Source organism: Staurois parvus, unplaced genomic scaffold (genome assembly GCF_062004578.1).
Source record: "Staurois parvus isolate SC_StPar_1 unplaced genomic scaffold, SC_StPar_1.0 ptg000217l, whole genome shotgun sequence".
Taxonomy (NCBI): Eukaryota; Metazoa; Chordata; class Amphibia; order Anura; family Ranidae; genus Staurois; species Staurois parvus.
In genome coordinates this window covers 3099796-3117060 of record NW_028318013.1, presented here as the reverse complement: position 1 = coordinate 3117060, position 17265 = coordinate 3099796, and the positions used below count along the sequence as shown (strand labels likewise).

The 17265-nt window shown below is 41.8% G+C and overlaps 1 protein-coding gene across 1 annotated transcript; it reads right to left on the bottom strand.

The window, feature by feature from the left end:
- Positions 1-1867: 1867 nt before the first annotated feature.
- On the bottom strand, positions 1868-15370 carry ARL6IP1 (ARL6 interacting reticulophagy regulator 1). The gene is made up of 6 exons (XM_089679073.1): positions 15215-15370; positions 10619-10752; positions 9402-9521; positions 7828-7945; positions 6345-6429; positions 1868-2440 (listed from the first exon to the last, which is right to left on the bottom strand). Exons 1-6 carry the CDS (start codon positions 15248-15250, stop codon positions 2322-2324), a joined length of 612 nt encoding a protein of 203 aa, XP_089535199.1. The 5' UTR covers positions 15251-15370; the 3' UTR covers positions 1868-2321.
- Positions 15371-17265: the final 1895 nt, after the last annotated feature.

The following is a 17265-nucleotide window of genomic DNA, read 5'->3' as shown; positions in this document are numbered from 1 at the left end:
ATCATGGTCAATAACTTTCCCTAGGTACATGTAGCAGCCTAGCCACAAGTAGATTAATATGCAGAATGATATCCTGAACGTCCAGACATCAAATATGCCATATCTTACTATTTCAGCTAGAACTATATGGCTTCCTACTCTCCTGTAGACTTTAACTAGGGGTGTAAGATATCAGGCGACTCGCATTAAACTGAGCTATCCGAATATATGCTTTGTTCGATTGTATGTATTCCTATTTTAAGCTATGAAAAGTGTTTTTTTTAAATGGGATGTATGTTTTACGGCTATTCTGGAATGTGTTTCATGCCCAGTGAAGGACTGGTTTATAGCTTTACGAACATCTCAGATTGAGACGCTAACAGACACCCGGGCACCAGTTAATTTGGGATTAAAACCATGACGTTTATCCAACTGTGCCATATGTCCTTGTGAACCACAAACACAAGATGGGGAATCTTCAGCAAGATGGATGACTGCGTCCATATCTGTGTGCACAATTGCTACAATCAGTCCTTCTGATCATAGAATCCCCTACTACCACCAGCTGTTTAGGCCTTCCTGCACTACCCTCACAACCCCTCCCAGATGGTCTGCCCTCCCGGATGTTAGGGACAGCAGTGACATCCAGGGCTGCCACCCCTGAGCTTGCCACCCTCCATCTTTACCCAACTTGGCAAAACTATTTGGGTGCTCAAACCCAGGGCCAGCCTTCCTTTTCTGTGAGCCCCTACCACTCCCTCTCGTTACAGTAACCCATCTTCCTACCTGATAATCCTGATTAGCCCATCCGCCTTTTAAATCAATCCCATTAGCTACCTGCTCAGAGAGCAGAAGACCCCTTTCAAGGTTGATAGTTCTGCCCAGTGTTGCAACTTGCTCCTCCAGCCTCAACGCAAGATTCCAGAAGGGCAAGCCGCTCACATCTGTTGCAGCAGTATCCATCTTGGAGCTGTTGCTCCATACATGCGGCACACTGCACAAAACCTTCAACCCTGCTAGCACTCATATCCCAGTTACAATATTAACAGGAAAGATCAGTTGTCACAGGTTTGTATACTCCTGGTATTATCTCCTGTTTTCAACTCCAGTTTTTTTAACTCCACTTAGTCAAAGGTCCAGCAAGCAAAATACAGGCAGGCTCAGAGTGAGCTCTACAGCAAGTTATATAGGACCTGTATCACCTGTGACCAATTAACCCCTCCCCTTAATTAGCAGAGTGAAGGAAGACCAGGAAGAAAAAAAAAAGCGATTTAAAAAGTGAGAGGGAAAAAAAAAAAAAAAAAAAAAAGGTATTTAAGAAAAGTAAAAGCTTTAAGCAAGACCCAAAGAAGAAAATAAAAAACTACAAGCACCAGTAGTCAAGAAGTAAAACTTTCAAATTTCCCACTCTTTTTTAGAGATTAGCCAGCATAAAATGTCACACTCCCCTATCTTCGGACCTTCAAAGTATGAGGAACACGTTTCCAGGCCTCAGTACTGTTGCAAGGGGGAAGGGGGAGAGAAGGGATTTCTACAGCAGAATCAGGCAGCCCACTGTAAGGCTAGTACAGAATTCCTGAACTCCCCCCTCCTATAAAAAGTGAGCCCACTATTTTGCCCAGTATGGACAAAGTACGATTTCACTTTGAAATTTCTTCCAATGTAAAAAGCACTACTGTAACATGATGAAATTGGCTTCTTTAATCTCCGATACTGAGGTCACTAGTCTAATAAACCTCCCCATATCCTAGAGATTCAACTGGTAGGCATGTTCCACAAAATGTGTGGATTCTACATATAAAATAGGTAAAAGTAACAACAGCGACTACCAGTTTAGCAACCTATTTGCTAAAGAAAAAACCCCACAAAAAAGACCCACACCAATGCATTTCTTATACACTAGGTTTATTACATTCACCAACAGCAGGAAGACATTTAATTTGCAAAAGAAACACAAACCCACACACACTAAAAACATACACAAAAAAAGGATAAAAATGAAGAATATTTACAAGATGAGGACAAGAAAAAACATTAAAAAAAAGGAGGGACACAGGAATTTTGTCCACAGGACATGGACAACTGAGAACTACAGCAGTTTGTCAAACACTCCAGAGATAAAGACTTTGTACACTAGAGAAACATTACAAGTTTCAGTGCAACAAGTTTAGAAAGATACAGCATTGGCAGTTATTGGGGAAGTGATCGGCAATGTGAAAAGGTCAGGCATATATATATACTTTATCCCCAAATACCAGACATGGAACAAAAGAAAAAAAAACAAAAAAAAAAAACAAAAACAATGCTCCCATGGAAGTTTCAGTGTGATAGTTGACTTGACCTTATTCAGTCTTTTTCTCTTTCTGCTTCAGAAGTTTGTTTATTTCCCGCTTGCCCATTCCTACAAATTTTGTAATAACTCCATGTTTGTTGAGACCAGGTAGCAAAAGTGCTAAGCTCACTGGAAAAAAGGAAAAAAAAAAAAAAAGCAGGATTTTTTTAATGTACTAGTTGTTACAATAATAGCCATATTTTCTATTATACAAACATATGCAATGTCTCCTAAGTTACCAGCCCTCCAAGCTACAAAGAACCAAATAACTAGTCACTGCAAGGTGTGGGCATGTTGTACTTGGGCACTTACATTTTTACTTGCCGCCATTCAATTTTATGGCTTTAGAATAGATTGAATAAATCATCATCTACAATATTTAGGACCCAATTAGACTGGGCGAGATTTACTAAAACTGGAGACTGCAAAATCTGGTTTTATTGTCAATCGTTTTTGAACAAGCTGAAATTAGAAGCTGATTGGCTACCATGCACAGCTACAACAGATTCTGTGTGCACCAGTTTTATTAAATCTCACCCTATGTATTGAATTAACATATACCTGCATTGAGAAATGCTGCATTATAGAAGCCCATTCCTTAAAGTGGTTGTAAACCCTTACATATACCCAGTGAATAGATTAGCCTTAGGTGATACATTATAAACAAATTCACCTACATAAGTTGTACCCATTTATCTGTAGCTCTCTTTTCTATATCTGTTGAAAGTGCAGAATTTAAATACACAAGGATGCGCAATTCCTATTGCCCGAGACATTAGTTCCAGGTGTTGAGCAGGTAGCTTTTTTTTTCCCCCCTACATTTAGCCATGCTGCAGGAAAGCATCAGGGGTTACTTGTCAGGTGGAATTGGGTGGTTTCGCTGCCGCCCGATTGCTTCCACAAGTCGGTAAAGTGCCCCCTCCCCCCAGCTATGTATCCCGGGGTCCGCATGTCCATCTGCGAGCCCAGGACAATGGGTGCCTGTGGGTGGAGGGGAGGAAGGAGTGCGGACACACACCTCATCCTGTTCCTGACCAGGTAGTGACTGGTATGACATCACTTCCAGGTCCCTGATGTCAGTGTTCCTGGATATGGAGGCTGGGAAAGAATGTAACGCAGTGCAATCTGCACTGCATTACATTCAGTGGAGCCCAGAGGAGGCATGCAGGGTATTTTAAACCCTATAGGTCTCATTTAAAGAGAACCGGTCACCAAAAAAAAAACAAAAAAAAAACAACCCACTACATTAGGGGACTTTGTCCTCTATGTGATAATAATAATAAAAAAAAAAAAAACACCAAACAAAAACCCAAACAAATATGCACATACAAACGCATGTGTCAGAGTGCCTTCACATGAAAATGTAAATTGCAATAAACGTTACATATCGCTGCACATGCCAAAATGAGAGCAATAGTTCTAGCACCAGACTCCGTAATGCTAAACGGATGACCTATAGGGGGCTTTTAAATGTCACCTATAGAAAATATAGGGTACTGAAGTTTGTTTTACAGGTGCACACAAAATTTAAGGTTTGACATGTTGGATATCCATTTACTCGGTGTAGCTTCAGCAATATTGCATGCCATAAAAAATTGGAACTACCACTACTTTATTCTCTAGGGTGTCTGCTTTCAGAAAATATAATAGAGTTTTGGGGGTTTTATATAATCTTCAGGTCCGCCCACACAGCCACATCATTCATTCACTGAGTTCTGTGAAAGAATCAAATACACCCTTTGCGGATGTCAACTTGTAGTTCCCAATGGTGCTGTTAACTGCTCTGGTAGTTCAGTGATTCTTCCCGAAACTGCCTGCTCGTATAATCTATTGGTAGACAGATTACACAGACAGTCTGCAGGAGCCCTGCATGGTACCCATGATCTCCTGATGCAATGCTTTCCAGGCTCCTTACAGAAAAATAAAATAAATTAAAAAAAAAAAAAAAAAAGTAAAATGCACTTTTTTTTTTATCTGCAATATTTATTTTTTTTTTAAAAAAGGTGAACTTATCCTTTAACAGTGGACACCATTGCTTGATTTGGCCGCACAGCAGGCACTTGTACCGAGTACCCAAGTGTTTCTGTGTGTGAGGGCAACCTGAACCTGGGGCTGATGCCTCATTTACTCATGCAGCAATGTGCTTCTGCTGGGCGTAAAGAAAGCCTGACACTCCCCTTTCCTTATGAGCACCCAATTGGTGCTAGTCACACTGCAAGGTCTCCACTCCCTGCCAGTCCCCAAGTATGGTGGTGGAGACAGGCAGGGAGGTGGGTAGGAGATAAACGTTTAATATATTTAACATTGCATTAAGTCACCATAAAGCCCCTTTCGTATTTAAAAGCCCCAGTCATTTCTATAAGTACCTCAGACATAAAAAAAGCAGTTTTGGTTAAAATTAATTTTATTTTTATTAGGACAAGTAGATTGGGACCACGATTTAGTCCCTTGGACATGTAGTTTTATAAAAAATAAATAAAAGTTTCCACATCCCTGATACCATCTATTAGCTCTGAAAAGCAGGGGGCAGGGAGCTGAAGTCTATATCTCTCTTTAACTACTTTAAAGTACACGTAAAACCAAAACCTTTGTTAGTGTACCATATACAGTGTGCTTGGGTGCTGTTTATTTGGACACGTTACTGCAATGGAAGTGTGTAAATGAGCCCTTAGGGGACCAATTATTTTTTAAATGTAAACCATACATGTGAAAAAAAAAAAAATTAGAAATAAGGAATCTCATTGTACCTTTAAAAGGTTCCAATGCAGAATTTGTCATCATCGATGTACATAGGTACATATTGCTCATTACATTCAGGCTATGCTACCTTTGTGCCTTTCTGATCCTTTATATCACTGCAAGTCTACCATGCAAGGTCTGTGACTAAAACGTCTAGTGGTTGGCAGCCAAAGAAGAGTAAAAATTTCACCTGCACCCAGGAGAAATTAGTTGGGCTCTAACTGGAGAAAATGTGTAAAAGATCTGCTCATCATCACTATACGTTGGGTAAAGTTAGACAGAACTCAAAAAGTAAAGAATTGCAATGTATAGGGAACATCTAGAAAAAGGTTTATTGTGCCCAAGCAAAACCTTAAAAAAAAAAATATATACCTTTTGTCTGACTGCTATTCTGATATGACCAGATTGGCCTTTCCTTCAGGTGGTGCCCCACTGGGATCCTTGCAGTAACCCCTTCAGAGCTGGAGATGTGAATTTAAAGATCTTACACGGATTTTGGCTAGACTGCCTCTGCTTTGTGGATGTCTACTTTTGAATCAAGTTACACAGATAGATGTACTAATTCATCATTACACCAGTAATCTCCCTGAAGAAGGAATTCCATTCTGAAACATGTTGGGAATTATGGGAAGATTTTATTACCCCCGAGCAAGACATGCATCTATTTGTTGTAATTATAAATACACTTGGGTATATGCTGGCTTAATTATTTGGTGTATCATATTGCATTTTACCTTTGTCCCATTGGCCATTTTTTGGAATAATGAAGATTGATTACGTGTTTAATATATTCCATGTTTCATATCTTCTGCCTCTAAAGCCCCCTTGGGAATCCTGTGACCTTTTGGTCGCCTTTTTGTACTATGTATAGGGATGTTGGCAGTATCACAACCTTCCATTATTGGCTCATTAGCAGTCCGACGGGGAGCAGAATTGTTTTGTTTACTAACAGTTCTCCTCCCTGTCCCTGCTCCGGCACACTGCTTTGGATGGCTGTGAACTTTTACATATTGAGTTTGATGGTCAGGAGGGTGTCCATTATTAAAATGTATTTATTGGGTAACTAGGGGGCAGAGCAGCACTATTCTGGAGGAAATGTATTGATGTGGGAACACATTTTAGGTGCTTGCAGCAGCTTATTGTTCATTTGTTGCAGCACATGAGTATTTTAGCCTTCTAAAAGATTTGAATACTTGCAGTAGTATTTCAAATCAGAGGCCCCAAACAGATGTAATAACTTTATTGCTGTGCATGAAACTGAATATTTAAAACATAAATACAGAAAAATACTTACCTATAAGATAGGTTAGGAAGAGGTTATGAACTTGCTGTCCAATCCAAGCTACAAGAGCAAGAGCTGTGATCATAGACATAAAATACTAGGGGGAAAAACAAAAAAAAACACATTACTGGGGTCATATGGCCAGCATACCTTTAAATCTCACTCATTTCACATAGATGAACTGCATAAGCATAAAGTAGAAATACAAGTAAAAATTATAACTATACTTAAATCAGCTTCCACCCCCATTCTAAGCATATTCCAACTACCCTGTGCAAGGTAAGATGTGTATACTTTTCTATTCTGAGGGTGCTCTGGTCTGGACACACGATCTCTTCAGCTACCGGCTTCGGTGAAGAGCAGAGATCACCGACAATGGCTGCAGAGCCTATGATGCAAGGTCACCCATTGTCTTCCTATGGGGAATCAGTCATTGTCTGTCCCTCTACACGGATTCCGGCACTGGGAGTCAATCATGTGACCACCCAGTGCACCCTCAAAAAATGTAAGTATAGACAGATTTCCTTTCATAAAGTAGTTAGAATAGGCTTAGATTGGGGGTGGGAGCAGGTTTAAGTATAGTTTGGTTTTGTATTTTATAGATCTGCCGAAAGATTTTTTTTTTAAACTAATGAATTCAAATCCTAAGCCCACAAAGGCATTGGTTGGTCACTCTTGGCGTGCTGTAGTTGGCTGGGCAGCAGAACACTAGCTGGGTGAGGGAGGGGCAGAACTCCAAGCCAGAGCACTATTGCTTCCCACAGTGAACATGCTTGCCAGAAGAAAGGCAGGAGGAATGGAGCTCATCAGTATTCCGCTAGTCCATGGATTCTCCAATTCAAGCCTGAGGTGTGAAACCCTGGTAAGCAAGGAGTACATTTTGACAGGCATATACACACTGGTTATAACCTCATGCTTTGCTACTCAGTGTATGTATATCCCAAACTTTAAGTTTTGGATACAGTGGGGTTTATTTACTTATCAAAGAAATGAAAACTACAATCTTCCTGCGCTTGGGGAGTTGGATCAAAAGGCATTAATGGGCTGCAGTCAAAATTTGACCTTCATGGGGTGCACTTGCCTTATTGCCCTCATAAGACGGGGGGGAGGGGCCCTGGTAGCACTGCAGTAACGATAAACAGAGGGTGCACTGGCCTAGTGCATTATCCTTTAACAATATCGCTAATGTAAAAGGTAAGTATTATACTCAAAAAGTCATGAAAAGGTTAAAATTTTATCTCACGAGTACAGCACAAACTGATCACAAAACATCAAGTAAAGAAACAATGAAACATCCACAGGCTAACACATTGAGGATTTATCCTCTTCCTCAGAGCCTAATAGGCTCTGATTAAGAGGATAAATCATTGAAACGCGAAACTAAATAATGCTAACAAATATTTTGAAACGCCTTCATAGTGCATAAATGCTACAATATTTTGTTCTGCATTTAAAAAAGTCCTATGGCTTACAAAATGGTACACAATATTCTTACCATCTTGGGCTTTTCTTCCTTCAAAACAAAGAGCCGGCTCCACCAGCCAATAATCCTGCGTCGGGTTTTCACAAGGTTGCTGCAGATCTCATGAAGCCTCTGTTGCTGTTCTGTGGTCCTACAAAATGCAACAAGCAAGAAATCATGTCAATTTCTAAACTCAAACAATTTAAACAAAAATATTTCCTACAGCAAACTAGGAAAACTTAGAAACTTCATGGTTTTCCAGTGCAGTGTGGACAAAGACTTATCCTCCACTTAGTCTTTATTGCTGTCTGGGATTTCAGTGGTGAGAACTTCCTCAATCTGGAAATTATATACAGGCTAAGATTACTTTTTTTTTGCAGACTTCCTATTATCAATTACCTATGTAACTTCTACATAAATGCGAAGACTCCACTAGAGCAGAGATGTCCAAAATTAAAAAAAAAAAAAAAAGGAAGGGAGCCCAAGGGCCACATTTGTAGCCACAAGTTTAGTGGAGAACCACACGTAAACACCTATACTGTACCCCATCCAAGTAGTATGAAGTACCCAAGCTCCAGGTATGGCTGATAAAAACCCAGGGCACTCCCATTGGGCAAGGCTGTACTGTTTTCCCTGCACTCCCTCCTGTACAGTCCTACACAGAGAGCCCTCACTGGTGACCAGCTATCCTGCCTTCATCTGTTCTCCCTCCTATACAGTCCACCACAGAGCCTTCAATGGTGCTTCACCTGCTCTCCCTCCCTCCTCGACTTCTCTAATGTATTCTCTAAGAAGTATGCATCTACATAGGCTGGTCACAGCAGTTCTGATTAAACACTGGCTGGCCTACTATAGCTGTGCTAGTGGGTTGCTAGGAGTCTCCGGCTGAATTCCTGAACAGCAACAGAAAGGTGCTGAAACATGCTCAATCCACCTTAAGAAATCTAGTCTGGATGGAGTTTCATTTATATAATGTCTTTAAAAAGTGTTAGTAAACCCACAACAGTAAAATCAGTCTGTATATGCAGAAAATCATGCTTGTTATACACGCTGTGAAACCTAAGGGGTTAATCCCCCACATTAGGATCAAATAGCCTTTTTTCAAGTCTTCCCCCATTCTACTGACCTCAATCCATCTGTTGATAGCAGAGCTCTAGAAGTCACTATGCACTTCCTTAGTTTAGTGTGTATGGCTAGGAGCTTTTTGTTTTTTTGGGAGGGTGAATGATCAGCACAGGGCCAATTAGCACTGTCCAGACAGAGGGTCAGGGGTCATGTAGCCTCATAGCATGGTCAGAGAAGAATTAATAATCCTCCTACAAGCTTTAACCAGGGCTCAGCTGGACACTGATAGTAGTCACAAGACTGCTATATACTGCTGATGAGAAAAGGTATTTAGTTTATATTTACAAAAATAATTGCATTTCCATGTTTTGTTGCAGACCAAATATAGTGAATGCAGGGTCCTAGGTTTAGTAACATTTTAATAAAAATTAGAAATTTCATGTGTTTGGCAAAGGCTCTTAGCCTGCTTCAACTGTACCGAGCTAAATACACCTGAGAAAGATCACATTAAGTTATATTACAATGGTAGAAGAAATACAAACCATGTGTTGGAGCCAAAGATTCTGGGAGCCAATGTGGGAACAAGATAGTCAGCCAGACACAGGCACATAACGAAGCAGGATACACCAGAAAGAACTGAAGGATCCAGGTAATAGATCATCCTATAAAAAGGATACATTATACAATAAAAGCATCTTAAAGCGCTGATTAGACTTTCTATACTCAAAAACGTATTGCTAAAGAACATTCACTGAATGGATAAGGATTTATTTAAAGCATTAACCAAGAAATTTTAATTTGGTTAAAAACAGCCAAGGCAAGACTTGCAAACTACTCATTCTGTGCCCCAAAGATCAATCTTCTAGTTGTTGAGAATGGGTCACAAACCAAGGAGACACATCTAAATTGCCTATTTCCTCACTTGTAATTGTGAAATATATTTAAGCATGTTCAAATGTCCACCAATTTTCCCTGCTCTCTTCCAGAGATGCTGATCTTTATTGTACCAAATTCAATTATAATACCATATAATTAATTGTGTATAAGGAATAGACTTTCATCTTCTGTTTCATAACAGGCAACTGCAGAGAGGGCAGGATATGACCTAATCATTTGGTGGATCTGTGTGCTAAAATCACTGAGGTCACACTTCAGCTGACTAAAGGAAACCTGTGTTGAAAGAATACAAAGGATGCAACTGCTAACCACTTCTGCTGCAAATGTTAGTTGTCCGACAGTCAATACTTTATTATAATACAGGATTTATATAGCGCCAACAGTTTGCTCAGGGCTTCACAATCTAACGGGAGACAATACAGCAACAATACTGTTCAATACAGCTCGAAAGAGCAGGGCCCTCGAACCCCTCGTGTATTGTTACGGTCTTGTCTCATGTTCTGTCCCCCCCGCTACTGTACAGCGCTGAGCATACCCATTGGCGCTATATAAATACTGTATAATAATAATACGAGAAAGTAGGGCCCTGCTGCTTGGAGCTTACAATCTAAGAGATACTACTGCATAATGCTTGTTCCCCCAAAGCCTTTAGAACCACTTAAATTTGTTGCAACTAGCAATATGAACTGACCCTTCCAGCCATCAAGTAAATTTAGAGGTGTGTGGTAAAAATGCAGATTGCCTATTTTTACTGACCCTCTGCCTCTAGTGTGAACACAGCCTGGCTGTGGGATTTGCACTATGTCTATATAAATAATTCACACTGAAAGCAAGAGCAGATTGTCTAGGTATATATACTTACAGGAAGATAAAAGACACTGTTCCCATTATAGCAGCTGGAAACCATGGCTTCTCCCAGCGAAGGACACGATCTGAAAGCAGGACCACTTCACCCCATCCATGAAATTGTTCCTCCAGGCTAGCAGTCTCTGCAGCCTGCAACAGATAAGTCTGTGGTTATCCTGGGGGACCTTCAAGAATAGAGTAGAAAAACCCACTCTGAAAATCTTTACAAACTAATTAGTGTTACCCACACATGCATGGCTCATATTCCATTCACTTCAATAGACGAACTGTCAGCTGAAGACCAGCTTTCCGCTCATAAATGCTCTTCGATCCAAGCATGTGCAGATAAAGTAATGTTGGACTGGTAAGGTTACTGAAGAGTCTGTGTGGTGCCAGACAGGCCACACAGGTTAAGTATAATCTATATCCATCTTGCACAGTATATGGAGCAGCCACAAGCAGTGACCCTGATAACTACAAGTTCCCTGAGCCAACACGCATTGTGTTAAGGCAAGCCATTCACTTTGAATATGTAACTCATAAGCAACATACTCACAGTCTTTCTGGCAACACACCAAAACAGACAGATAGTTGTACACTACAGGCAGACAAGACTTTTATAGTGCAAACAGGTTACAATGAATGGGAATGCACATACACGATTTGTTAGAGTGTTCTGCGTTAATGCACAATATAAATTAGGTTTTCATAAACATTAACACACAAAGGTGTAAATGGGCCCCCTAATGCTATAGGTGAATATCTGCAGAAACAAGAAGGCTGCAATGTATCCAATTGTTTGGATGCCCCAGCAGGCACTGTTATAAATTTTTTTAAAAGTATTTATCAATGTAAGGCACTGCTGAAAAAAAAAGGACAAATCTAAAATAGAACAGAAACATAAAACAGAGCAGAAATCCTGCTTTCCTGAATGATTACTACTAGACTGGAAATAGAGTTACTAGTAAATAGAGCCTGTTTTCCCCAATCATCTTCCATGACAGCATATGAGAGGATGAGCAAGAACTTACCAGACTAGGGAGGGACCACAGCTTACAGAGCTGGCACCAGCCTTTTCAGACCAAGAAGCCACCAAGGCACTTGTACAACAAACATATATTATGCGAAGCTACACTGTATCTGAGCACCACAAACTGAAAAACACTTTAATTTTAATATTCAAAGCAAACTCACCCATTCATGTCTTTGTGCTTTATTTGGTTGAGAAATCATTTGAAAAACTCCCTCCTAGCATTTTTAGCCACATCCATCTTGAGTAAGGGCAGACGATTCAAGTAGCATCTACTTCCTGGAATCCATCTGCCCCTTAGCTCAACCATGCATGGAGGAGGGTGTACTTAAAGAGGAACTCCAGTCATTTTTGTGTTTATTAAAACATTTTTGTAGCTGCTGACTTAAACACACACTCACCTGTCCCAGGATCAAAAAATGTGCTCACCTGAGCCATCCTCCTCTCTCCTTAGTGCCAGCATCTCAACTGTGGGCACCTGGCTGTGACAGGTTGCAGCTTCACAGCTGGGTGCACACTGCGTATGTGCGATTCGCGTTGTGAGTCCTAAATTGTCTGGCAGTCTTCTGGGACCTGTCACGTATCCCAGAAGACTGCAGGGAAGGAGGGGAAAAGGCGAGCCGGGCAGAAGTAGGAGCAGATACCTGTCAAAATAGGTACCAGGTCCCCCCCAAAAAAAATGCATGCCAAATGTGGCAGGGGAGGAGGAGAGGAGTACTTAAAGTGGAACTTTCCCTTTTGGGTGGAGCTCCGCTTTAAGCGGAGAAAGAAAAATGCCCACAATCGGCATCCTTCCAGATACTTTGGATTTCATTATCTGCTCTTTAGAGACCACGCAGCCAGTCCTAAGGTCCACACCTGAGGATGTAGAACTGAACCCTGGGAATTTAGATCTGGCTTGTCCAGGAGGATCCAAGGAGGGGCAGTGACCAAAGAAGGATTGAGAACCATGGCTTCTTTTGCCAAAATAAATCAGGATCAGATTTGTGTGCTTCTGCTTGAACTTATAAACTATTACAAGAAAAAAAAAAGGGGGGGGAAATTGGAACTGAAAAAAGATAACAAGTGCGTTCATGGTGATTTTTTGCATTCAGGAAAAACTACAACTTGATCATTGCATTTTCCCAAGAGTCCACATTTCTCCCAAAGATCTGACAGGGTGGAAAACACTTCTGGATTCTGGGACCAATCTTCCTACTTATCTTGGTGGCAACTAAAATACACCAGTTAGTTCTGAGTTCCTGTAAGGTGTTATTGCCGAAAAGAGGTCAGATTCATCCCTGCCGTGCTCAGAATAACTTTGGCCACAGACAGCAAAAAATGGGCTCCCAGTGCCCACATACTTGTCGATTTATTCCACCATGGTGGCATTGTCTGAAAGGATCTACAGGTGGTGATCCCTGACTTTATTCTGAAACATGGACAGTGCTCTCCCATCAGAACCTAACTACATTTGTAATTTGCAATTACAATGCATTAAAGTAAAAAAAAAAACATCCAGCCTTTACAAGCACTTTAAATTTTACCAAACTTAAATTTAATAACAATACTTTAAATTACACAGAAAGAAAAAATTCTACCAACAGTGAAAGTTGGAGTAATAGGAGATGGTGCAGCGTGGTACCATGTAATGTGTGCGTTACTTGCACCGGGAGAGGCAGAGGTATTGTTTCTCCATGCCTCTTGATCTTTAAAATGAGAAGAGTTAGCGTGACTATTCCCCATTTGCAGCAAAGTTAACTATCAATTTTCAAGCAACAGTACAATACAAGGAAGGATCACCAGCACTCCACTAACATCTTCGTTTTTACAGGTCAGTATTGTACAATACCACACCTGTGTCCTGTAGTGGCAAGTACTTTACATCCTGTATCCTTGTCTACGGACTTGGCAAAAACATTATTATTAATCACATGTGGTACAAGGAGAGAAAAAAAAAAAAAAAGGAAGCCAAATACTATCTTTCCATCGGGTGTGTTAAATCTTTTACCTCTGAGGACTTGTTTACACCTGCAGTTGTGTGGCCAGCCATAAAAACTAGTTGAGTTGAACAGCGTTTTTGGGGCACTGCTTCCGCTTGGACTGCCTAAGTGATATGAGCAAAGTGGAAGTGAGTACCTGCCAAAACCAGGTACCCCCCCCCCCCCAAAAAAAAGGTCCAAAATTTGAACAGGGGGTCCCGCTGCTGTCAATCACTGCCAGTGAGGAGGGAGCGAGGGGCAGGGCCAAGTTGCACTTTGTGGAGTTGATTTACTAAAACTGGAGTGTGCAAAATCTGCTACAGCTCTACATAGAAACCAATCAGCAACAAGGATTTTTCTTATCAAAGCTTAACTGAACAAGCTGAAGTTAGAAGCCGATTGGCTGCCACGCACAGTTGCACAGAAGATTTTGCACTCTCCAGTTTTAGTAAATCAACCTGTGTGCCTCAAAGACACAGGGGTGGCTCGGGAGCGAGTGTGCACAGAGCTGATGTTCAGTTGGGTTTTTTTTTTTTTTTTTATTTAGGAGTTCCAGGAACCAATTATAGGTGCCAAAAGTATTAGCAAATAAAAAATAATGCCTATTAACTGAAATTAATGGAAGGAACATAAACAAAAAACGTCATCTGTCTAAGGCTGTCTAGGAATTTTTGAATCTCAGGCTGAACCGCAGCACCTAAACACGCAGTTCCGTGATCTGTTATTTTAGCAGAGCGTTTTGAAATTGTGGGCAGGATTGTGGCAATTTAAAACGCCCTAGTGTGAATGGGACCTAAATTGAAAAGGATGCAGTGCTGTTCTATTAAACTAAAAGGAGGGGGGGGGGGTAGAAGCTGATCATTCGTTTACATCCACCCACCCATAGATTGTGGGTCAGTCTAGATCTACCTAAAAAACTGACAGATGAATCCAGACTGAACGCCCATGTGAAAGGATCCTTACCTGTCCCACCTTTACGGTCTTGCAGAACGGCACCTCATAAAGAATGTCATCTCTCTGACATGTGTGGCCCAGACTTGGATTCATCCTTCGGCCTGGACACCTTCAGCAGGGACAGCAGTGATGTAGGACAGGGCAGATGGAAGCACGGTGGGGACTGGACAGCCGACACCCAGAGCGAGCTTACCTCTTGATCAGAGGGCAGATGGCTGACACAGCAGCAGGATGGGGAGGTAGTCATGGTTTGCTGTGCAGTCAGGCCTCTATTTCTGGAATTTCAAAGAGCGTGACAGGGGTGATTAAATTGTATAATGTGTGTGTGTGGAATCCTCCCCTTAGTCACATCAATTGTTCGATGACCTGTATGTGATGTACAGACCGTTATGATCACTTCCCTGTTGTGCAGTGTGATATCAGCAGTCTCCTCCCTTCCTGAGGCCTGCTGTCACAAAGCGAGCAAGTCACTGCAGTCCCAGCACACAGCTATCAGCACACAGCTCTCCCCACCTCACACACAGCTCTGCAAATGGAAGCAGAGCCTGCGGCACACTTATATAACCCGAAGCCAGAACAAGTCCAGGCCGAGCGACCAGTATACTCTCTCCGCTCCCTACATTCCCCCCAAGCAGCGCCCTGACAGCTGTCACATCGCTCCTCTTACCAGCTGGTTGGCACTCCTGTTGTCCCCCTCCGCCATTTTCGTGTACACAGCTCCCCTCACACGGCTCTGCCCGCACCTCTCAGCTGAGCCCCAGATATAAAGGAGCTCCCGGCATCCTCCGCGATACACGGGCCGCCTAGGGAGCAGAGCGCACGCGTGCTGCCATTGGTCCAATCAAGCCTAAACGTCGCCATGATAGCCAATGGCCGCTCGCTGTATGACAACATGACGGTTCAGATTTGAATTGTATCAGAAAAGTCCGATACAGGAGAGGCTGTGAGGAGCTGGAAGAAGGAGAGGCTCCATAGAAGGAGAAGAGGGGAGTCAGCAGCGAACAAGGGTCTACAGACAGACGTTCTATTGTACTCCCAGGGATCATGTCACATGATGACCCCTGACTGGAACTTCCCACAGAGAAGACAGACTCCAATATTCAAAATCAGCCAATAGAAGCGCACCCTCAATCCATCACAGAGGATCTGACCTATGTTTCCTCCCATTGTCCTATTTTTATTTCAAATTTCATGTTCTACTTCATATGATTATTATACAGAATTTTTATAGCACCAACAGTTTGCGCAGCTCTTTACAAAATGAAGGTAGACATTACAGTTACAATACAATGTGGTACAAGAGGAAACAGAGGGCCCGGCTCCTTAGAGCTTACAATCTAGGAGGAAGGGTTGAGTGATACAAAAGGTAATAGCTGTGGGGGGATGGGCTGATGGAGGAAACAAATGGCGGTTTACTAGGTAGAAGCTTCTTCAACCACTTGCCAACCACGCTATAGCCAAATGACGGCAGTTGTCCAGTTCTAGGAGGGCGTCATATGAGTTTGGGGTGAAGGAACTTGACTGGCCTGCAGAGAGTCCTGAGCTCAACCCGAGAGAACACCTTTGGGATGAATTAGAGTTGAAGCTGTTATAGCTGTAAAGGTATGAACAGGAGCCAGGCGCTGTGTAGTTTTGTGATAGAAATAATACACCTTTATTTGCAAATAAATTCTTTCCAAATCAGCCAATGTGATTGTCTGGATTTTTTTTTCTCATTTTGTCTCTCATAGTTGAGGTCTACCTATGATGCCAATTACAGGCCTCTCTCATCTTCTTAAGTGGGAGAACTTGCACAATTGGTGGCTGACTATATATTTTTTTGCCCGACTGTACAACAGGAAAACCAGAATCAAGCACATGGCTGCTGTACACAGAAGTTCTGTACCTTTCTTCTTGATCTGGGGAGCAGTGGCCACGAATGAGAGCAATCAATGTAACCAATGTCTCAGCTTCCAGAAGCAGAGTCTCCTCCAGTTTGATCACAAGATGTGTGTTTATAAGGTGTGGAGTGATGCTAGAAAATGGGAGGGGAGCTACTGTTTGAGCTGAAATCACCTGAAAAAGCTCTCATTTCTTGCTGTTCAGACGTTTTTCCATTCAAGTCTATGTGGACAAAAATGCTCAAATCTGCCTGAAAAGTAGTGCATATACTTTTTCAAGCACCAGGCTATTTGCTACAGCTGACATAATGCTCAAATGTGAATGGGGTCATTGAAATGAATTTTCTTTGGTGAGCATTTCTGTATTGAGCTTCGAGCTTAAAAATGCTTAAGTGTGAATGGGGCCTGAGCCTCCACTTGCCGAATGCGCACTGTAGCTATATATATATATATATATATATACATGATTCTGCTTTTCCGGCTGGGGAGCGCATGTGCCCACCTACCCACTATGTCACTCGTTCCTTTAGATGCCAATCAGCAGGTCCCAGTCAATGATTCACACCCGGGACCAGCCCATCATCAGAACAAGTGACAGGAGAGAGATCTGTGTTGGTAAATGTGACAGTTTTTGTCTCCCTGCAAAGTAGGGAATGAAAACCATCACATCCCTTAGTAAAACAGCACATATTGCACACATTACAAAAAGTTAGGCACACAATTAACACTCTGATTACCCAGATGTTAACCCCTTCCTGCCCAGCGTCATTAATACAGTGTCCCTGCACTTTATTAGAACTGATAACTGTGTTAGTGCCACTGGTGATGTCTGTGTCAG